A 23,041-nucleotide genomic window follows, 5' to 3' on the forward strand; every position below is an offset into this window, starting at 1 on the left:
CTCTCTGACTATCTTCTCTCACACTGGTTGGAGAGCCAGGCCTCTCTCCTCTCACACTGGCGCTCTCCTGTCACACTGGCTGCAGAGCCAGGCCTCTCTGGCTCTCTCCTCTCACACTGGCTCTCCCCTGTCTCACCCCTCTCACACTGGCTACAGAGCCAGGCTTCTCTTTCTCTCTTCTCTTACACTGACTGCAGAGCCAGGCCTCTCTGGCTCTCTCTGGTCACATTGGTTCTCTCCTCTCACACTGTCTGCAGACCCAGGCCTCTCTGGCTCTCTCCTCTCACACTGGCTCTCCCCTGTCACTCTGGCTCGCCCCTGTCACACTGGCTTCAGAGCCAGGCCTCTCTGGCTCTCTCCTCTCACACTGGCTACAGAGCCAGGCCTCTCTTTCTCTCTTCTCTTACACTGACTGCAGAGCCAGGCCTCTCTGGCTCTCTCTGGTCACATTGGTTCTCTCCTCTCACACTGTCTGCAGACCCAGGCCTCCCTGGCTCTTTTCTCTCACACTGGCTGCAGAGCCAGGCCTCTCTGGCTCTCTATGGTCACATTGGCTCTCTCCTTTCACACTGACTGCAGAGCCAGGCCTCTCTGGCTCTCTCTGGTCACATTGGTTCCCTCCTCTCACACTGTCTGCAGACCCAGGCCTCCCTGGCTCTTTTCTCTCACACTGGCTGCAGAGCCAGGCCTCTCTAGCTCTCTATGGTCACATTGGCTCTCTCCTTTCACACTGTCTGCAGACCCAGGCCTCCCTGGCTCTTTTCTCTCACACTGGCTGCAGAGCCAGGCCTTTCTGGCTCTCTCTGGTCACATTGGCTCACTTCTCTCAAACTGGCTGCAGAGGCAGGCCTCCTTGGCTCGCTTCTCTCACACTGGCTGCAGAGTCAGGCCTCCTTGGCTCGCTTCTCTCACACTGGCTGCAGAGCCAGGCCTCCTTGGCTTGCTCCTCGCACACTGGCTGCAGAGTCAGGCCGCCTTGGCTCGCTCCTCGCACACTGGCTGCAGAGTCAGGCCGCCTTGGCTCGCTCCTCTCACACTGGCTGCAGAGCCAGGCCTCCTTGGCTCGCTCCTCTCACACTGGCTGCAGAGCCAGGCCTCTCTGGCTCTCTCCTGTCAAAATGACTGCATAGCCTGTCCTCCATGGCTCTCTCCTGTCACACTGGCTGGAGAGCTAGGCTTCAGTCTCTCTCCTGTCACACTGGCGTGTCCCTGTCACACTGGCTACAGAGCCAGGCCTCTCTGACTATCTTCTCTCACACTGGTTGGAGAGCCAGGCCTCTCTGTTTCTCTCTATTCACATTGGTTCCCTCCTCTCACACTGTCTGCAGACCCAGGCCTCCATGGCTCTCTCCTCGCACACTGGCTGCAGAGCCAGGCCTCCTTGGCTCTCTCCTCGCACACTGGCTGCAGAGCCAGGCCTCTCTCCTCTCACACTGGCTCTCTCCTGTCACACTGGCTGCAGAGCCAGGCCTCTCTGGCTCTCTCCTCTCACACTGGCTCTCCCCTGTCACTCTGGCTCGCCCCTGTCACACTGGCTACAGAGCCAGGCCTCTCTTTCTCTCTTCTCTTACACTGACTGCAGAGCCAGGCCTCTCTGGCTCTCTCTGGTCACATTGGCTCTCTCCTCTCACACTGACTTCAGAGCCAGGCCTCTCTGGCTCTCTCTGGTCACATTGGCTCTCTCCTCTCACACTGGCTACAGAGCCAGGCCTCTCTGGCTCTCTCTGGTCACATTGGCTCTCTCCTCTCACACTGACTTCAGAGCCAGGCCTCTCTGGCTCTCTCTGGTCACATTGGTTCCCTCCTCTCACACTGGCTACAGAGCCAGGCCTCTCTGGCTCTCTCTGGTCACATTGGCTCTCTCCTCTCACACTGACTTCAGAGCCAGGCCTCTCTGGCTCTCTCTGGTCACATTGGTTCCCTCCTCTCACACTGGCTACAGAGCCAGGCTTCTCTTTCTCTCTTCTCTTACACTGGCTACAGAGCCAGGCTTCTCTTTCTCTCTTCTCTTACACTGGCTACAGAGCCAGGCTTCTCTTTCTCTCTTCTCTTACACTGGCTACAGAGCCAGGCTTCTCTTTCTCTCTTCTCTTACACTGGCTACAGAGCCAGGCTTCTCTTTCTCTCTTCTCTTACACTGGCTACAGAGCCAGGCCTCTCTGGCTCTCTTCTCTTACACTGACTGCAGAGCCAGGCCTCTCTGGCTCTCTCTGGTCACATTGGCTCGCTTCTCTCACACTGGCTGTGGCCAGGCCTCTCTGGCTCTCTCCGGTCACACCAGCACTATCCAATCACATTGGCTGCAGTCTGCCATGGGACTCTTCGTGTCTTTTATTCCCATGCAAGCACCGGAAGTAGGCGGACAGCTCTTTGTTTCTACACACTTCAAGCCTCAGATGTGCTTCTAGACGCTCAGCGCCTTGAGGCTGCGGTTCACTGTTTTGTGGCGCTGCAGAAGGGGCTCGTGCACATTGTAACCATGTTCTGTCTCCGCCTCTCACAGGTTTGAGGAGAATCCAGCTGCTCACCATCCAGGCGCACTACGAGCTGCGCATCGACCTGGAGGACTTTGAGAACGGCACGGCCTTCGCGCACTACGGCACCTTCGGCGTGGGGCTGCACTCCGTGGACCCGGAGGAGGACGGGTACCCGCTCACTGTGGCCGACTACTCCGGAACTGCAGGCGAGTACACGGCGCCCTCTGCTGGAAGCGTGCGGGACCTGCGCGCACCCTCGGGGCCACTGGCCTCTCTAGAGGGGACCAGATGGGGCCCCGCCCAGCTCTATGTGTCCCAGGCTCCAGTGGAATAAGTGGGATGAAAACAGTGGGGGTCTCTCAAAGGGGCGTGGTCGATGTAATTAAGACACTTAAGCTAAACATCTGTGCTTAGCATAGTGTGCTGCCCGACTGGTATGTTGCTGCTTCTGTCATTGCATCCAGATATACATATACTACAACAAGCAACATCACACCTACAACAAGCCAGGACTATTGGCTTTGTCAATGGTTGTTAGTTGCATAAGCTAAATAAGCAACAACTATGGCTTCGTTGTATAGAGTTTTGAAAATACTTCCGTTCTGAAATGATGAGACTGAAAGACCTATAACAGGTCGCTTAGAAGTTACATCAGAGGCAGTGAAGGGGGCGCTGCGGCAGAGTTAAGATTTTTATTTCACCCTGAGGGTGGGGGCAAAAATAGAGAGCCAGATGGGGACCCGTCTCAGCACCCGCATTTTAGAACTGCCGGTGCTAAGCCCACTTTAAGCCCTGCTGCCGGTGCTGAGCCCACTTTAAGCCCTGCTAGGCCCCCCTTCGCCCCCCCCCCCCATGCCACAGCTGTAGAATGTGCCAGGAGGTGACATGAAAATATACAGGCACTGCACCGTGCCGCGTGGGTTAATGTGTCCAAATACCTTTGCACAGTAGTGTCCTTTGCTTAAAATGTTTAAATCTGTCTTTGCATGTGTGTTTACATATCTATAGTTACATATAAAGACATACATATATAGACACATAGAAAGTCAGATTTAAACTTTTCAAGGAAACACACACACAGGATTTAGGGCCGTAGCCTCCCTGGCTGCACCGGTTCACCCCAGAGCTGAATGCTGTTAGTTTTATGCCCCTGCTGTCTGTCAAGTGAGTTAACTTAAAGCAATAGTTCTCTGAGTTAGTGAATTCTTTTTGACAGCACAACTCAGAAACAGAAAGCAGTAAACCCTGGTCCCTATTTCAAGCTCTCGGGGGATATTTACAATAAATTGTCGGAACGCTGTGTTCCACTACATTGATAGCGCTGCGCTCCCTCATTTTTTAAACGCAGGATTGCGCCGTATTTACAAAAATACAGCGCACCCATGTGTGTACCCTAGCGCTGGCGCCAAAAAAGCTGCCTATAGCCAGCGCAGGCACCCAAGCGCCATGTTCTAAGGGTGCCTGTGATGTAGGAGTGATGTTTATGTGCAGGAAGGGTCTCTTTTGTGCACATAAACAATCTTTACAGGCGATTTGCTCCATCCGTGTGGGCTGCAGAATCCAGCTCACATAAAAAGAGCAAAAGACGAGGAAAAATTAATCTCTCCTCTTAGCTCCATCCTATGACCAGGTTTTACCTGGCCTTACTTTATGGCGCTGCCCATCCTTGCAAATATGGGGCAGCGTCAAAAAGCAATAGGTTTCGCAGCAGAACGCCCGCTGCAGTACCCATTGCACGGCCCTTTCACGCTAAGTAAAGCATGAAAAGGGGCCTTATTTACGAGGCAGGTTAAGCCACGTTAAGCTTAATGCTGCCCTGTAAATAAGGAGAAGGGGATATCGTCATCAGGACGTCACTAAAAGTTACGTTCTGGTGGCGCTATCCCCTTGTAAATATTCCCCTTATGTAAAGGTGTCCCTTCCTGAACATAAAAAAATCACTAATTATGATTTGCTATTTCTATGTTTGCCGAGAATGCAGCACATATAGCAGTTACAAAAATGTCATTTTTTAATGATTGTTCATGTGCAGGAAGGGGTCCCTTCCTGCACATGAACAATCACTAATGGTGATTTGCTGTTTCTATGTGTACTGCATCAAAAATGAGGAGAAATTAACCTTTTCTCCTTGTTGTGCCTGTTTGAGACCAGGTTTTCTCTGGTCTTATTTTTTACGTTGCCCAGGCTGGACTGGCCGTAGTGGGCACCGGGCATTCCCATGGTGGGCTGCCAGGGTGGGGGCTGTTTTTGTTACCGGGAGCTGGTAATATCGGCCACCTGTAACAAAATAGGCCGAAACGGCCCTTGCAAACAGCTCAGCAGCAAACCCCCGGGGTCCGGCTGAGCTTTTTGCTAGGGCCGGTTTCGGTTCCCAGGCCGGCCTTGGTGTTGCCCCGTATTTACGTCACCCTTGTTAATAGGGCGTAGCGTCAAAAAGTACTGGGTGTTGCAGTGGAATGCCCACAGCAACACCCATTGTATGCCCCTGTGCCGCAGGGGACTGCTGCGGTAAGGGACATCATTTCTTGCACCGATCACAGATTCCTTGCCAGAGCCTCCCAGACCTCCTTCACGATCGATATCACGCTGTTCTATATTCTATAACCTTCGGGCAATATCTTTACCTGGGTCCCCAAAATCCCTGTCCTGAACAGACCCTGTAATACGAGAGGGCGGAAACGTCATCGACTTTTTTAAACGGGAGAGTCCTATGACAATGAACAAACTCCCATTGATTGAATAGACGAATGAATCCCACCAGTGACCTCCCAGTATATTCCACTTACCAACTGTTCCGTTTTTTATTAGTCACTGTATAATATGTCGCTGTTGGTTTTGGTCACCACCCTAGGGCACAAAAGTCACTTTGATACATTTTTATCCTGTATATAGTGTGAATACACAGTAATTACAGATACCCCCTTGCTTTCTTCCTTGTGATTATTGTTAAATAAAATTAAAGTTACTCCCAACTTCGGCTGAAGAGGGCTTGAGTCAAATGCTTTTTTTGTGGGCTTCAGTTTTTGAAATTTAGATTCATTCTATGTTTATTCAATTTAATAACAGAGTTAGACGGGTTTCATTCCCATTCTACCTACAATGCTATAGGTGCTGTAAGGAAAGAACACTCCTTTTCATATCCCTCACACCTAATGTTCAAATGAGTTCCTTGTGCACATTGTACTTTTTGCTAATTTCCTTTAGGGCAGCCTATCATTATCAGCAAGGTATTTGGGATCACTCGCTGATTGGAGTGACCCTAGGAGGACCCACAAAAGATTTCTCCCTACCCCGAAAAATAGACCCATGGTTCCTTGAAAGATGAGAAAATGAGACAACAGCGTAGGGATTGGTGAAACAGTACTTCACGGAGAATGTCGGCTCGGTCAAATCCACGTCTGTGTGTGGGAGGCTTTTAAGGCGGTACTACGGGGCCAGGCCCAGGCATGGATCGGGAGTGAAAAGGGAACATAGACCGGCCTGGTCTGCGATTGAGGAGGAGATTACACAATTGAGTGGTGCTTGATGGGGAGATGGGGTTGAAGCATTTGCTGCACCTCAAACAACATGAATTGAGAGCCACGGCAGAGCGGATGGCCCAGAAACATGCCGTGGCGATGCAGCGGTGCCTATATGATATTGGGGACAAGGCATGCAAACTCTTGGCCTGACGAGAAGCGCGGTCCTAGGGGTGAAGGATAGATCAGGCGTGCTCAAGACCACCATTTCAGCTATAGCCGACTCCTTCGCTGAATACTATGAGGAACTGTATGAATCTACAAGGGTCCGGTCCCTTGCTGACTGCGTTGACCTCTTGCGGGATGTGTCCATACCCTTTCTCGATGAGGATGACACGCAGGCGTTAGAAGTGTATCTAACAGAGGGCGAACTTGTGAGAGCAGTGATGAGCCTTCAGTTGGGCAAGGCGCCTGGACCTAATGACCTGCCAGTGTTTTGTTTAAATTGATGTTCAGTAAGGTGGCACCACACATGACAGCTATGGTCAATGTGGTGGACCAGAAAACTGCTGTGATAGTGGTTATCCACAAAAAGGCTAAGGCCCATATGGAGTGTGAGTCATACATACCTATATCTCTACTTAATGTTGATGTTAAAGACTTTCCAAAGATTCTGGCATCCCGGTTGCGATCGGTAACTACAAAGCTTGTACATCCAGACCAGTCAGGATTTATGCCTAACAGGAGAACCCAACTGAACCTGCGTCGTCTGTATGGGGTGCTGCATGAGATCAGAACCGGGAATCTGACTGCAGCGGTGGCAATGTCATTGGACACGACGGTGGCCTTCGACAGTAATGAATGGAACTACCTCTTTGCTGCCCTGTCACGGTTTGGCTTTGGGCCGAGGTTCTGTGATTGGGTTCAGCTTCTATATCATCAGTCTTTGGCGAGGATGCGGGTTAATGGAACGGTGTCTCGGGTTTTCCCGCTGCGGAGGGGCACTAGGCAGGGTGCCCTCTCTCCCCAAAGCTCTTTGCCCTGGCCCGTGAGCCATTGGAAATCTGGATACAGCAGGATCCCGTGGCGCGAGGGCTGTGCTATGATCGAGGCTGGGAGTTGCGTAGATCACTGTACTCAGATGGTGTAGTGCTTCCACCTGAGCACCCAGTCCTCCTCCGTTCGCAGTGTGCTACACATATTTGATCTCTTTGGTGGGAACTCGGACTGTCTGATTAAGATGTCAAAGTCACTGATCTCTCCGCTGGCAGGGTGGGGGGGGGGTGAGGCTACCCCGATCCTACCAGGTGCTGCTCTGTATGGATGGTATCCAGTACCTTGGGATATCACTAGAGAGCCCTGGGACTTTTTAGCCAAAAATCTCAGGCCAAAGTTGGAAAGACTGAAGGGGAATGTGAAGCATTGGGGTACACTTCCATTGACTCTGGTGGGGAAGGCGGTCTTATATTAAATTATGACTCCGCCGCGATTGCTTTATGTGCTCTGTTGGGAGGTAGGATCCATCTAGCATGGTTACCCCCACTTTTCGCCTGGTGTCAGTGTGTTTTTGAATAATCTTGCTGGGATGCTGCTAACCAGGACCCCAACCACTGTGCTTCCTCCCTAAATTGAACATAGTGAGTACTTAGGTACACCTCAGATAGGCTACTGACGTACCCTTATAAGTCTCTAGTATATGGTACTAAGGTACCTAGGGCATAGGTACACCAGAAGCATGTATTAATCCACCTACGGGAGACCATTCAAATTGTGACTACAGGCCTGCCATTGCAGCCTATGTAAGCTGGTGCTATCACCACTTACGACAGATATAAGTTTCCTTGTATCTGAGGTCACTGCACTTAAAACCTATACATCACCCCTAAGGCAGGACTTTCAATCCTAAAGGCAGGGTGCTCAGTTATAAGTGTGAGGGTGTCACTGCATGAGCAGGACACCCCTACAATCCATGGAGTCCATTCTTCCGAGTTGTAAGTGCATCAGCCATTACAATACATAGAGTGACCAGGATCATTACGCAATGGCTAACTCTAAACTGGCTGTAACAAACCCTGTTGTTTTTGGTATCAAACATGTTGAAATCATACACCCACACAGTAAACGATGTTGGAGATATGATTCCATGCATTGTAAAGCTCCTCCGGGAGACCCTCAATGCTCCCGGTACCAGTCTTCTAGACCTGGACAGCAAACTATGGCTGCTGCCGACCAGAGACAAGATTCTGCCTCCTGCTGCTGAGCCAAGCTCGAACAGGGCAAGGCAGGACAATAGGTTTCCTGTCACAGGGAGGTGTGACCACCTCCCAGACAGGACTTAGTGTATCGGGACAGGGTGGGGCGCTTGCCAGCACCAATAGACTGCCTTGAAGGGCACTTTTGGTGCCCTCCTTGCATACTCCACTGGACAAAGGACATGGGAGTATCCTCCCCACTGGCCAGCCTCTCCATTTTGGAGGGAACCCTGAATCATCCCAACCCCTTCCTTAGGGTACTTAAGGGTTTGCCTGTGGGTGGTTACTTAGATTCGTTGTGGAACAAGATTCAGATCCGAAACCACTCTATCTTCACCCGTCTGGGCACTCTGGACTTCACTTTGGGGACCAAGACTGCAACTGGGAAGACTCCTGCTGCTCCTGGTCTCATCGTCCTGCCAGTCTTTTGCATCGTCTGCGCCTGTGCTCCATACAGGTCATGACGCACCTCTTTAGAAAAACCAAAGAGGCAATGATTCTTGAAGTTAATTCACTAAATCACCGAAAAGGTTTTCTCCTAATCACTAAACCAGATAGTAAATACACCAGAGAGAAAAACAAAACAACTGAATTCTGGAGACAAAATCTTCTTTATATTTTTTTTCTTATGGAAAAAGCATAGTCAATAAAACATATGAAAATATATCAATAGACGGTTGCTCAAATAAGAAGTGAAAGAAAAGTGCTCAAGGTTAGTGGAGGATGGGAAAGTCAGAAAGGAAACAGTTGAAGGTCACAGTATCATGATTTTATACAAACAAAACTGGGTATATTTAGACCCCACTGGCCGGCGTGCGGTGATTATACCCCACATGCATCTGTTCCAGGGATGAGAAAGAGAGAATGTTTGTTCATATAAGGTGTCTTGGTTCAGATCCAAGGGGGAGCTTGCTAAATTTAGGTGTCTCATCCATGCATTGTTGGGTCCCCAAAAAGAATCTTGCAGCACCTTTTTTAATGTCCCCATCTTGGTGTGGATTATTTGATAATAATATTTCAGAAATTGGGACTTACGTACTAGATCCTGCTTTGATAATCCAAATTCTAGTCAGATATGAGCATATTGTTATACCCTCAAAGTTGGAATATGCATCTGTAGGTGATACATTGTAATTTGTCCAGTATCGGATCCATTTTGACTGGAATAGCTATGTTGTCTGTGAAAAATTTTGGGGATCAGTTTAGCCTTCATTACTTTTATAATAGATTCTGCTGTTGGGTTGTATAACTTGGCACTTAGCTTGCATAATGCAAATATTAGGTTCCGTGCCTTTTTCCGCATAGATCAAAAATGGGTTTCAAACTTTACTTGAGTCCGATAACCAAATCCCCAGATAATTCTATGTTGGTAAATAGTCAATCTTGTCTTCGCCCAGTTTCTAGACTTTTTTTGATTTCCCCTTAAGTTTTCCAAAATGTATCTCTATCCCTTCATTAGTATTTGCCACCAATTTGTTGTTCAAATTATATTTATGAAGCTCATTCAGCAACCTTTGTAGCCGAAATGTGTTTGATTCAGTTTGACCTGGTCGTCTGTGTATTGCAAGCTTGAAATTTGGTGCTGCCCAATCTTTGGGGCAAATGAATTTGCCTTTGTTATTGTAGTTCCTAGGTCAGTTGTGTGCAGGCGGGAGAGCATCCAGGCAAGTTCTCAATCTTGTTTAATGCCCCATTCTTGGACTTGACCCTTTTTACAGGGTCATCACTGACATTTTTGCCTTCCACCTAGTATTTTTTCTCACCTGGTGTTGGTGCTTTTAGGACTTTGGGCACTTTAGCACTGCTGTCCAGTGTAAAGAGCATGTGCTCTCTGTGGTAAACATGGTAGGATTGGTCTACACCTGTTTGGCATATTTAATTTACCTGTCAGTCCCTTGTAAAGTGGTATTTCAGATACCCAGGGCCAGTAAATTAAATGCTACTAGTGGGCTTGCAGCACTGCTTGTGCCACCCAGCAAAGTAGCCTTTCAAACCTGTCTCAGGCCTCTGCCATGGCAGGGCCTGTGCGCGCAGTTTACTCCCGCTGTGACGTGGCACTTAAAGTGGTTGCCACGTCTGTGAATCCCCTTTTACTACATGTCAGTAACTCCTAAGGGAGCTCCTAGCTAGCCCTATGGGAGGGTGCAATGCAGGTAAAAGGTAGGACATGTGCCTTAACTGTGTGGCATGTCCTTGTAGTGACAAACAGCCATTTTGGTTTCTCACTACTGTGAGGCTGCCCTCTCATAGGAATGCATTGGGGATTCCCTGATAAGTGTTTCAGTGGGAATTTCTGATATGAGAGGAGCAGCGTGGTCAGGTTTGGTATGTTTGGAATAGTAATAATAAATGATGCATAATGGTGTGCGCAGATTTCTTATCACTATTTTAGAAATGCCACTTTTAGTAGTTGGCATTTCTGTGTGCTACGTGTCTTTGTGCCTGCCTGATGTGTATTGCATGGCAGGCTCTGGAGTGACAAGGGCTGGTGAGCTGCAGTGGCTCCAGAGGGACAGGGTGAGTCAGCGCAAGGCTGAATAAGCAGATCTGCATTTGGAGTAGTGGGAGAAGTAGCCCCTGACCCTGAATAGGTCTGTGCCTCCCTTGTACAATGCTGGCGCTGCCCTCCTGTGGTGGGTCTGGGGCCAGGACCTACTCTGACAATGAGGGTGTTTTTGCCCTGTAAACAAATGTTTGAGTGCCCCCAGAACTGGTTAAAACTGGGTCCCCAAGCCCTGTGCCAGGGCAGAACAAAGACAAATGTGGTATAAATATAGGTGCAGAGAAGCATGTTAATGTGGCTCTCTCTAGGCACCTTGAAGCTGGTAAACTCCTGCACCCATCCCAAACTGGGTTTCACCCCTCTCAAGGGACTGAAACAGCCCTATTGGCAGTTTTGGATGATTCTAGAAGGATCCTTGATGCAGGTGGCCCTCTAGCTGTGATATTGTTAGATCTTAGTGCAGCATTTGATACAGTGAATCACCGTATCCTAACTCGTCAACTTAAAGATCTGGGTGTGACAGGAACAGCCCTGAATTGGCTGGGTTCTTTTCCTGGAGGACAGACACTTCCAGGTCTTGGAGGGCGAGGCCATTTCAAGTCCTAGGCCTCTTTATTGTGGAGTGCCTCAAGGGTCGTCCCTGAGTCCCACTCTCTTTAATGTTTATATGTCCCCTCTCGCGGACATTGTTCTACCCTTTGGGGTGCATATAATTACGTATGCCGATGACACCCAATTATTGGTGGCATTTAATTACAAAAGCAGTTCCCCTACTGGCCTTGGCCCATGCCTCGAGGAGGTGATGAGGTGTATGTGCCATTCGCATCTTAAACTGAACGGTGACAAGACCGAGCTCATGTTGCTCGGTAACCCCTCCCCCCTCGAGGTTTCCTCCGTTTGGCCAGCATGTATGGGTCCTCCGCCTGTCCCCAAAGTCGAAATAAAGAGTTTGGGTTTCTGGCTTGATTCTGAGCTCAGTTTAAAACCCAAGCAAGGAAAGTTGTTGCCTCCTGCTTCGGCATTTTAAGAATGCTGCGTAAAGTGTTGCCTCTGCTTCCCCCTCTAGCAAGAGAGCTCGTGGTTCAGCCACTTGTCTTATCCCGCCTGGACTATGGCAACACTCTTTATCTCAGTGCCCCCTGTGCGGTTTTTAAGAAACTTCAAACCATGCAAAATTGCGTCGCAAGGATTCTTGAGGGTGTTCCAAGCCGCCAGTCATCTAAACCCGCCCTTAGGTCTTTACATTGGCTTCCTATTCAGGAAAGAGTCCATTTTAAAGCCCTCTGCCCCACCCATAAGATGCTAGGGGGTGTGGGACCGGCTATCATTTCTTCCTTTGTCCAGCCCTACCAAGCCAACAGAAGGTTACGCTCAAATGACCTTCATCTGGCGTCTGTTCCTAGAATTAAGAGGTCCAGAAGTGGCGGCCGGCTCTTCTCCTATAACGCCGCTAAACTCTGGAACTCTTTGCCGCTGCAGCTACGTAAAGAGTCAGACCATACCGCTTTCCGTAAGAAGTCAAAACCTCGCTTTTCCCAAATTGATTGCCACAGCTTACTGCGGTTTCTGCCCTAGGGCTGGGATGCCTTCGGGTAACCATGCGCTTTATAAATGCTATTTCATTTCATGTGACCACATGTGTAGTAAACTGCTTGGTGCTTACTGGAGGCTGGCAAGTTGCCGGACTGCCAGGAGGAACCGCCACCGGGATGGGGGGGAACAGATCTGCTGCCCTGCTTGGCAGCTGGAGGATCTCCTGTTGGCACAGCAGACCCGGTGTGCTGGTCTGCCTGTTCGCTTCTGGAGAAGAAAGGCTGCCTGTTCCCTGCTGAGGTCAGCTGGTGTGAGCACCTTGCGAGTGCTGCATAATTTTCTGCTTAGCCCTGGACATGGGCTTGGAAGTGCTGTGCAGCAAAGCTCTGTGCCGTCAAGAAATTCCCCCTCAGAAGGAATCCCAGCGTAGGGTTTCCCCCGGGCTGCCTGGTGGTGGGACGGCCCGCCGGAAGTCAGGCAGGGGCCGCGCCAATCAGCAACGTTGAGCGGCAGCCTACCCCGCATTATTGGTGGCCAAGGAAGCATGGCAGCGCGGTGCCAAAACCCGAAGTCCGGCACGCTTGTGCCTGGAGGAGGGTGGCCTGTGAGAGCCCCGTGTGCCACCCGGAAAGGAGAAGGGGACCAACAGAGACTCTGCTCCATGCTGAAGGCCCCCTGTGTGCCTGCATTGGGAGGCGGAGCCCCGCAGGCTCACCGGACCTCGGGAGAAGAGGACCGGAGTCTCCCAGGCTCCTGGCTGAAGTCCTACATGTGTCCCCATTGCCAGAGGAGAAGAGAGGCCCCGGTGAGAGGGGCCTGTCCGGAGCACTGTGGGTGCAGGGACATGCTTACAGCTACACCGCCAGATCGCGGGTAGCTGCAACGACAGGGAGCATCTCTTTTGCATAAGAGAGACAAGGGTGAGTTGCACCCTCGCCTCATGGGAGTACGGGCTGGTAGAGGCCTTGTGAGGAGAGGAGCCCCAGGAAGGAGGGGCTCCCAAGGCACTGTTGGTGCCTAGTGTTGTGCACACAGCTGTACCGACAGATTGAGGCAGCTGCAACGTGGGGGCATTCTTTTTGAAGGAGACCAGGGTGAGTTGCACCCCCGCCCTTTTACATTGCGCACATTGTTGTGGTTGCATTGGCAGCCATTTTGAAGGCCTGGTGAGGGCAAGTTTACTCTAAGGGGGCATTGCAGGGTGATCCCAGATCAGGACCCACGCTTGGGAATACTGACTCGCAGGGTGCCAGGCCCTGAGAGGATCAATGCACCTTACCAGTGTTACTGTGGTGCCTTGCAAAATGTAATGATGCATAATGGGTTTATGCCCAGTGTTTAGGCCAAATGTGTTTATGCCTAAGGTGATGATGCATAAAGTGATTTATGCCTAATGTGATGGTGCATAATGTGTTTCTGCTAAGTTTGCCTTTACCAGTAGCTACTGGTTATTGTATCTTTTACTACTGATTTTAATGGTTCTGTCAGTGGCCCGATTGACCCTGTCATGTATAAAATCCCCTGTAAAATATTGCCTAGTGCCAGTTGGCACAGTGTATCTTTGTGATTATTATCTAATGTGTTTATGAGTAATACAAAGGTTATTTTTTATATAACCTTGTGTGGGTTTTCTTTTGTGGTTTGCCTAGTGTGTCGCTGCTGTGTGTGTGTTGTGCAAACGCTTTACACATTGCCTCTGAGCTAAGCCTGACTGCTCGTGCCAAGCTACCAAGGGGGTGAGCAGGGGTTATATTCAGCGCAAAGCTCCCTTACCCTGACTAGAGCAGTGGTTTCTGCCTAGCTTAGGCGCTTGCCGTAGCCAACCAGAAATCCCATTTCTAACACTGGTTGTCAGCGTTGAGGATAGGGCTTGCGTTTGGGCAGTACCCCAGTGTTGGAAGGCGTCCCCCGGGGAGGCTGCGGAATGTGTTCCTGACCACCCTGAGGCCCTCCTTCCCCAAAGCTAGGCCGAGCAAGAGCAGGGAGGCCCTTCCTGGAAGGGTCTCGTACCTAGGATCGCCCACGCTGTGCTTACTCTCTTCTTCGGATAGAGGGACACCACACAGTAAGTCGTTGTAAGAGAATATACTTTTATCGATGGTTATCAGGGATCTTTATGATCTGGCAGGCAGGTGCAGAATTAATGCCACAAGCGGCAGCGATCTTGTGACGAGGGGTAAGGGATAGCGGGACAGTCTTTCAATCAGTGTCTCTGCGAGGTATCCGGCGCCCAGCTCTCAATCCTCGAGCTGCGGGGATGTTGCTTCTCTCGGCGATCTCTGCCGATTCTCTTGGAGGAGCGGGCCGCGAGTCACTCAGCAGGCACCGGAGGTTCTTAGTTCAGGGAGCCGCGACGGCGTCAGCAGGGCTCAGATGGTTCAGAGTTCGGGGAGCCGCGACCGCGTCAGCAGGGCTCAGATGGTTCAGAGTTCGGGGAGCCGCGACAGCGTCAGCAGGGCTCAGATGGTTCAGAGTTCGGGGAGCCGCGACAGCGTCAGCAGGGCTCAGATGGTTCGGGTAGCGTTCTTCTGTTCGGGGAGCGATCGAGCCGCGACCAAGTCCGCAGGCTCTCGTCAGTCCAGGTCTTCTCTGCCTCCCGTCCCTTCAGCACCCCTTGTTATACTCCCCCTCTTCTTTGAAGTCCGGAGTCCTCGCAGAGAGGGGTCTGGTGCCTGGGGCGGTGTGTGGGGGTTTTCCCGTCGCTCGGCCCTTTGATCTGTTCAGGTGTGTCCGGGAGGGACTCCAGACGCCCAGCAGGCGAGGCGCCCGCTCACCGGGGGCCTGGTGGTCGATCGAAACCTCCCTCGGGGAAGAGACCAGAGGTGTGACAGGGTCGGCGCCTCTCGGTCTGGTCTGGGTTGGGGGGTTTCGCTCTCCCTCGGCCAGGCATGCGTGTTGGGGATCTGGTCGGCCCTCGGGATGTTGGTCCACGGGCGCCGGAAGGCCGTGTCCATGAGGTTCGGTGTGGTTGTAGTGTACTTTGCTGGTCGGGAGGGCCCACGCCACGAGGCCGGTCTCACACGTGCCCCCCCCAGCTGAAAGGCGGGGAGAACTACCCATCCACTTGGGAGTTCTCCTCGCTGAAGCAGAAGAATCGGGACAGGCCGTCGGCGTTGGCGTGGTCAGTCCCGGGGCGATGTTCCACAGTGAAATCCATCCCCTGGAGAGAGATGGACCAGCGTAGCAGCTTGGGGTTTTCCCCTCGCATCTGCATCAACCACCGCAGGGGTCGATGATCTGTTTGCACTCGGAAGTGTGTTCCGAACAGGTAGGGCCGTAGCTTTTTGAGGGCCCAGACCACTGCGAACGTCTCTCGTTCAATTGTGCTCCACCGCTGTTCCCGGGGAAGTAACCTTCGGCTGATGAAGGCTATGGGTCGATCTATGCCTTTGTCGTCGAACTGAGAGAGGACTGCCCCGATGCCGTGTTCCGAGGCGTCCGCCTGGACTACAAACTCCCGGGCGTAGTCGGGTGCCTTGAGTACTGGCGCCGCGCACATTGCGGCCTTTAGGGTGTCGAACGCCTTCTGGCAGGAGGGAGTCCAGTGTACCTTCTTGGGGTGTTTTTTGGAGGTTAGTTCTGTGAGAGGGCCTGCGATGCTGCCATAGTTCTTAATAAACCTTCGGTAGTAGCCGGTGAGGCCCAGGAAGGCTCGGACTTCCGTTTGGGTTGCAGGGGGTTCCCAGGACAAGATGGCGTCGATCTTCGGCTGGAGGGGGGCGACCTGCCCACTTCCCACCTGGTGCCCCAGATAGGTTACGGAGCCGTGCCCAATTTGACATTTGCTAGCTTTGATGGTGAGGCCGGCCCGGCGCAGAGCCAGCAGGACTTGACGGAGGTGCTGGAGGTGCTCGGCCCATTGGGAGCTGAAGACCGCTATGTCGTTGAGGTATGCTGCGCTGAACCCCTCTAGTCCGGACAGGACCCTGTTCACCAGCCGCTGGAAGGTGGCTGGGGCATTCTTCATTCCGAACGGCATCACCCTAAAGCGGTAGTGTCCATCCGGGGAGGAGAAGGCGGAGCGCTCCTTGGCTCCCTCGGTGAGGGCAATCTGCCAGTACCCACTGGTCAGGTCGAAGGTGCTGAGGTAGCGAGCGGCCCCAAGGCGGTCAATGAGTTCGTCGGCACGGGGGATAGGGTGAGCGTCCGCTCGGGTGACCGCATTGAGGCCTCGGTAGTCCACGCAAAACCTCAGCTCGGGGGCAACACCCGGGGTCGTCGCTTTCGGAACCAGGACTACCGGGCTGGCCCAGGGGCTGTCGGAGGGTTCGATCACCCCGAGGTCTAACATCTTTGCCACCTCGGTCTGGATGCAGGTTCGGACCCGATCAGGGACCCGGTAGGCCCGATGTCTCACTGGCGGGCTGTCTCCGGTGTTCACGTCGTGGACACACCAGTTGGTGACCCCGGGGGTCAGGGAGAAGAGATCCGCAAACTGCCCTAGCAGCCGGTGGCAGTCGTCGGTCTGTTGGGCTGTGAGGGCGGTTGACAGTCTCACTCCCTCCACGGATCCATCGGTTTCTTTCGCCCCCAGGGGGTCTGGAAGGGGCTCAGTGTCTTCTTCGGCCCCATCGTCGGTGGCCAGGAGTAAACTTAATTCAGTCCGTACAAAGTGAGGTTTGAGGCGGTTCACGTGGAGAACCCGGAGGGGGTTCCGCGGAGACTGCATATCGATGAGATATGTGACTTGGCTCTTCCTCTCGACCACCTTGAAGGGCCCAGTCCATTTATCTTGGAGAGCGCAGGGTCTCACCGGGGCCGTGACCCAGACTTGTTGGCCCGGCTGGAACTCGACCAGCGTGGCATTCTGGTCATACCAGCGCTTCATTTCTTCCTGACTGGCCTCGAGGTTTGCTTCTACGAGTTCTCTGAATTTTCGGGTCTGGTTGCGGAGCGCCAAGCTGTATCGGAACACATCCGGGGGGGTCCCCCGGGGGGTTGTTTCCCACCCCTCCTTGACCAGGCTCAGGGGTCCTCGGACGGGGTGCCCATACAGTAGTTCGAATGGGCTGAATCCCAGGGATTTTTGGGGAACCTCCCGGTAGGCGAACAGGAGACATGGGAGGAGGACGTCCCACCTCCGGCGTAGGGGTTCCTCGAGGCCCATGATCATTCCTTTCAGCGTTTTGTTAAAGCGCTCGACTAGTCCGTTTCCTTGGGGGTGGTATGGGGTGGTGAATTTGTACGATACTCCGCACTGCTGCCAGAGGGACTTCATATATCGGGAGATAAAGTTCGTGCCCCGGTCACTCACGACTTCGCGGGGGAACCCCATGCGGGAGAAGATCCCCATCAAGGCCCGGACTACCACGGGGGCCGTCACGGTGCGGAGAGGGATGGCTTCGGGGTAACGGGTGGCATGATCCACTAGGACGAGGTTGAACCGGTGGCCCTGGGCGGTCTTGGGGTCCAGCGGTCCCACAATGTCTATTCCTACCCGCTCAAAAGGGGTACTGATGACGGGGAAGGGTTGTAGCGGAGCCTTGCGCTTGCCCCCACTCTTTCCGCTGGCCTGGCACGTGGGGCAGGACTTGCAGTGGGCCTCCACATTTGCTCGCATCTTGGGCCAATAGAAGTGGGTGTCGAGTCGTTGGTAGGTCTTATCTTGGCCTAAGTGTCCGGCCAAAGGTACATCATGGGCCAGGCCCAGGAGGAGACTTCGGAAGCGTAGGGGTACCACCAGTACCCGGGCCGATCCCAACTCGGCCGACTTCTGTTCGCTGTACAGGAGGCCGTCCTCCCAGTATATCCAGTGGGTGCCAGTCTGGTCGCCTGCTGCTTGGGCCTCGGCCTGTTGTCGGGGTCCAATGAAGGACGGGCAGGTGGATTGTTCTTGGCAGAACTCTTCACGGGAGGGGCCCCCTTCGCAGGGCCACTGGGCCAGTTCTGGCAAGCCCTCGAGGTGGGTCAGGGTTTCGGGGTCGGAAGGCACTGACCCTTCGTCGGGAGCGGTCGGCTCGTCCAGAGGGGGGTCGTTGGCCTCTGGTGGTGTATTCTGGATCTCGGAGGTGGTGGCGGTGTCCAGCGGCCGGGCCTCTTCCCCCTCGGAGGGAGGCGTCCTGAGAGTCATTGAGCGCGTGGTGGCGCATACCCATTCGGGTAGGCCCATCATCTCGAGATGGGCTCTCCGTTCCACTTGTCCCCACGGGGAATTCTCGAGGTCGTTGCCCAGGAGGCAGTCCACGGGCTGGGAGGTTCGGACCGCCACCTTTAACTTGCCGGTGACTCCCCCCCATTCGAAGGGGACTAGGGCCATCCGGCAGAGGCTCTCGGAATTGTCTGAGGATATAACGGGGCAAAAGGCGTCAGGCAGGATCTGATCTTCGGAGATCAGGTGACAATGAACCGCTGTGACACTCGCCCCTGTGTCCCGGAGGCCCTCGATGCGGTGACCGTTGACCGTCACCTGCTGTCGGTACTTCTTCGTATTGGCGGGCAGGGATGTTCCGGGGACCATCTTCCGGTCCCCTAGGGAGACCAATGCCATGGCGGCTGGTTCCCATTCCTCGTGGTCTTCGATCTCTTCCCCCAGGGCTACGGAGGCCATCTGTCGAGCCGGCGGGGTTGTTGTGGTGGACCGCTGGTACAGGGGACACTGAGGGTCGCTGGCATAGTGTCCGGTTTGTTGGCAGCGAAAACAGGTGATCCTCACTCGGGGCCCCGGCCTCCCTGGTGGCCCGGTGCTGGCCGGAGGTGGAGCCGGAAAGGGCGGAGATAGTCCTCTGGGCGGGCTGAGCGGGGGTCCCCCCGGGAGCTCCCGTTGCCGGCCTTGATTCCCTCTGCCCCTCTGGCGGGGGGGTCCTTGACTGTGGCGACTGTAGTCTCCCACGGGGCCCCGGGAGGCCCGGGTGTTCACCCATCGGTCAGCCTCGACAGCCAGTTTTCGAGGGTCTGTGAGCTTGCTGTCCAGGAGGTGCTGCCGCAGCTCTACGAAGCAATTAGCGGACAAGTGTTCCCATGCGATTAGGTCGAACAGCTCCTCAAAGGTGGAGACCTTGCTGCCCTTGATCCACCCGTCCAAGGCCCGGCTATAGAAGTTCACGTACTCCACCCAGGTGGTACCGGGTATCTTTTTACAGTCTCGAAACCGTTGCCGGTACATTTCAGGGGTGAGCCCATATCTGGCTACTAGAGCCTCTTTCATGTGACTATAGGAGTTCATCACGGTGGAGGGCAGGTCCAGCAGGGTATCTCTTCGCTCGCTCAGGAACCGGCCCCACAGCCCAGCCCCCCAGTCTTTCTGCGGGACTCGGTGGGAGGTCATGGCGACTTCGTAGGCCTTGAACCATTGCTGAATATCGTCGTTTTTATAGTATTCTTTTACCACATCCTTGGGGATGTGGACCTTTGGTTCCACGGTGGAGGAGATGGGTTGTGTTCCCGAGGGTTGGGCCCCCTCCTTCCTAGCCTTGAGCTCGATTTCTTTTAGGCTACGTTCGTGCTCTAGTTGGAGTTTTTTTTCGTCGTGCTCTCTCTGTCGTTTCTTTTCCTCTAGTTCTCCTTGTAGGCGGAACTGTTCCACCGCCAGTTTTTTCTCAGCCAGTTTTAGCTCTCCTTCGATTTTCAATTTCGCTAGTTCTAGTTCGTGGTGGCGATCTCTTTCTCGGTCCGCTAGTTCCTCTGGGGATATGCCCCTCTCGGGGGCGCCGTTCCTCCCCGGGGTGCTTCGTGGTTCGTTGGGAGGCTCTCCTTCCGTTTGTGTCTGGGGAGTTTCCGCCTCGACCCATGTTTTTAATGCCCCCTGGAAGTCCTCTTTCGTGCTTAGTCCGGTGGTAGCGATTCCAAAGTCTTTGCAAAATTGTTTCAGTTCTCGGTGCGTATAATACTCTAACTGGTCCTTTTGGAATGTCGTGCTCGGGTTGGTGCCTGCGGCACCTAGGGAAGTTTCTCCTTCCATTCTTCTTGGTAGTGCGTACGCCGTCTACTGTACGATCTCTAGGTGTTGGCTCGGATCCCGTCGCCTGCCACCAAATGTTGGAAGGCGTCCCCCGGGGAGGCTGCGGAATGTGTTCCTGACCACCCTGAGGCCCTCCTTCCCCAAAGCTAGGCCGAGCAAGAGCAGGGAGGCCCTTCCTGGAAGAGTCTCGTACCTAGGATCGCACACGCTGCGCTTACTCTCTTCTTCGGATAGAGGGACACCACACAGTAAGTCGTTGTAAGAGAATATACTTTTATCGATGGTTATCAGGGATCTTTATGATCCGGCAGGCAGGTGCAGAATTAATGCCACAAGCGGCAGCGATCTTGTGACGAGGGGTAAGGGGTAGCGGGACAGTCTTTCAATCAGTGTCTCTGCGAGGTATCCGGCGCCCAGCTCTCAATCCTCGAGCTGAGGGGATGTTGCTTCTCTCGGCGATCTCTGCCGATTCTCTTGGAGAAGCGGGCCGCGAGTCACTCAGCAGGCACCGGAGGTTCTTAGTTCAGGGAGCCGCGACGGCGTCAGCAGGGCTCAGATGGTTCAGAGTTCGGGGAGCCGCGACCGCGTCAGCAGGGCTCAGATGGTTCAGAGTTCGGGGAGCCGCGACAGCGTCAGCAGGGCTCAGATGGTTCGGGTAGCGTTCTTCTGTTCGGGGAGCGATCGAGCCGCGACCAAGTCCGCAGGCTCTCGTCAGTCCAGGTCTTCTCTGCCTCCCGTCCCTTCAGCACCCCTTGTTATACTCCCCCTCTTCTTTGAAGTCCGGAGTCCTCGCAGAGAGGGGTCTGGTGCCTGGGGCGGTGTGTGGGGGTTTTCCCGTCGCTCGGCCCTTTGATCTGTTCAGGTGTGTCCGGGAGGGACTCCAGATGCCCAGCAGGCGAGGCGCCCGCTCAGCGTTGAGGATAGGGCTTGCGTTTGGGCAGTACCCCAGTGTTGGAAGGCGTCCCCCGGGGAGGCTGCGGAATGTGTTCCTGACCACCCTGAGGCCCTCCTTCCCCAAAGCTAGGCCGAGCAAGAGCAGGGAGGCCCTTCCTGGAAGGGTCTCGTACCTAGGATCGCCCACGCTGTGCTTACTCTCTTCTTCGGATAGAGGGACACCACACAGTAAGTCGTTGTAAGAGAATATACTTTTATCGATGGTTATCAGGGATCTTTATGATCTGGCAGGCAGGTGCAGAATTAATGCCACAAGCGGCAGCGATCTTGTGACGAGGGGTAAGGGATAGCGGGACAGTCTTTCAATCAGTGTCTCTGCGAGGTATCCGGCGCCCAGCTCTCAATCCTCGAGCTGCGGGGATGTTGCTTCTCTCGGCGATCTCTGCCGATTCTCTTGGAGGAGCGGGCCGCGAGTCACTCAGCAGGCACCGGAGGTTCTTAGTTCAGGGAGCCGCGACGGCGTCAGCAGGGCTCAGATGGTTCAGAGTTCGGGGAGCCGCGACCGCGTCAGCAGGGCTCAGATGGTTCAGAGTTCGGGGAGCCGCGACAGCGTCAGCAGGGCTCAGATGGTTCAGAGTTCGGGGAGCCGCGACAGCGTCAGCAGGGCTCAGATGGTTCGGGTAGCGTTCTTCTGTTCGGGGAGCGATCGAGCCGCGACCAAGTCCGCAGGCTCTCGTCAGTCCAGGTCTTCTCTGCCTCCCGTCCCTTCAGCACCCCTTGTTATACTCCCCCTCTTCTTTGAAGTCCGGAGTCCTCGCAGAGAGGGGTCTGGTGCCTGGGGCGGTGTGTGGGGGTTTTCCCGTCGCTCGGCCCTTTGATCTGTTCAGGTGTGTCCGGGAGGGACTCCAGATGCCCAGCAGGCGAGGCGCCCGCTCACCGGGGGCCTGGTGGTCGATCGAAACCTCCCTCGGGGAAGAGACCAGAGGTGTGACAGGGTCGGCGCCTCTTGGTCTGGTCTGGGTTGGGGGGTTTCGCTCTCCCTCGGCCAGACATGCGTGTTGGGGATCTGGTCGGCCCTCGGGATGTTGGTCCACGGGCGCCGGAAGGCCGTGTCCACGAGGTTCGGCGTGGTTGTAGTGTACTTTGCTGGTCGGGAGGGCCCACGCCACGAGGCCGGTCTCACACCCAGCGACATCCGGTTGCACTACAAACTCTGCATTTAGATAATCACATGTTTGGGGATTTGTTCTCCTGATTATTTTTCCCCTGAAAGTGTCATTTTTTAAATTTGTTTTTCTGCTCTCCTAAATATTGGTAACACCCCTAAAGTGTCAGTCATGTCTCACCTCAGTGATCCAGCAGTTATTGTGACAGAAAGTGCATTTAATGTAAAGAAGTTGCGTGAATATACTGTGAAGGACTTAAAGAGGTTCTGTCAGGATCTTGGGTGTCAAGTGCGTAGTTCCACCAGGAAGGAGGAACTGCAGGAGGCCGTGTTGGCCTGTTGGACCTCCCAAAACCGGGTACGGGAGGAATTTGGGAGGGAGGACCCCGAGATGAGTGAGGTGTCTGAGAGGGAGGGTCCCCGACCAGCACCCCTAAAGGGCAGTGGCCCTGGAGAGTTTGAGCAGGAGGGAGAAAATGACAGGACAGGGACGCCATTAGGTAGTAAGGACCCCATAGATAGGGAGTCCCTTGCTGGGTCCAGTGCCAGGGGCAGTGCCACAACCCTTTCCCTGTCCCCAGAGGAGTGGGTGGATAGGAGGGAAGAAAGGGAGCATCAGCTGGCAATTGAAAGGCTCAGGTTGGAGCTGGCGCAGCTGGGTGTGGAAGAGACTGAGAGGGTCTTAGCGCAGGAGAGGATAGCGGAGGCAGAGAGGGCCTTCGCCAGGGAGAAACTAGCTCTTGAAGAAAGGTTGTCCCCTGAGTGTATTTTCAGTGGTCTGGATTCACCAGTAAGGGTGGGGTCCAGTGGTGGCAGCAATATGGAGTACAGTGTGGAAACGCCAATCCCAGAGCCCAGAGAA

The 23,041-nt window shown here is 53.8% G+C and overlaps 1 protein-coding gene across 1 annotated transcript in view; it reads left to right on the forward strand.

Moving 5' to 3' along the window:
• Positions 1 to 23,041, forward strand: part of FIBCD1 (fibrinogen C domain containing 1) — an 820,840-nt gene that overhangs the window by 784,793 nt on the left and 13,006 nt on the right. Inside the window, exon 7 of the mRNA XM_085613959.1 lies at positions 2,504 to 2,683. Within this exon, the coding sequence (XP_085470085.1) occupies positions 2,504 to 2,683 (180 nt within the window). The remainder of the gene's footprint in view (positions 1 to 2,503; positions 2,684 to 23,041) is intronic.

Source organism: Triturus cristatus, chromosome 1_2 (assembly GCF_964204655.1).
Source record: "Triturus cristatus chromosome 1_2, aTriCri1.1, whole genome shotgun sequence".
Classification (NCBI taxonomy): Eukaryota; Metazoa; Chordata; class Amphibia; order Caudata; family Salamandridae; genus Triturus; species Triturus cristatus.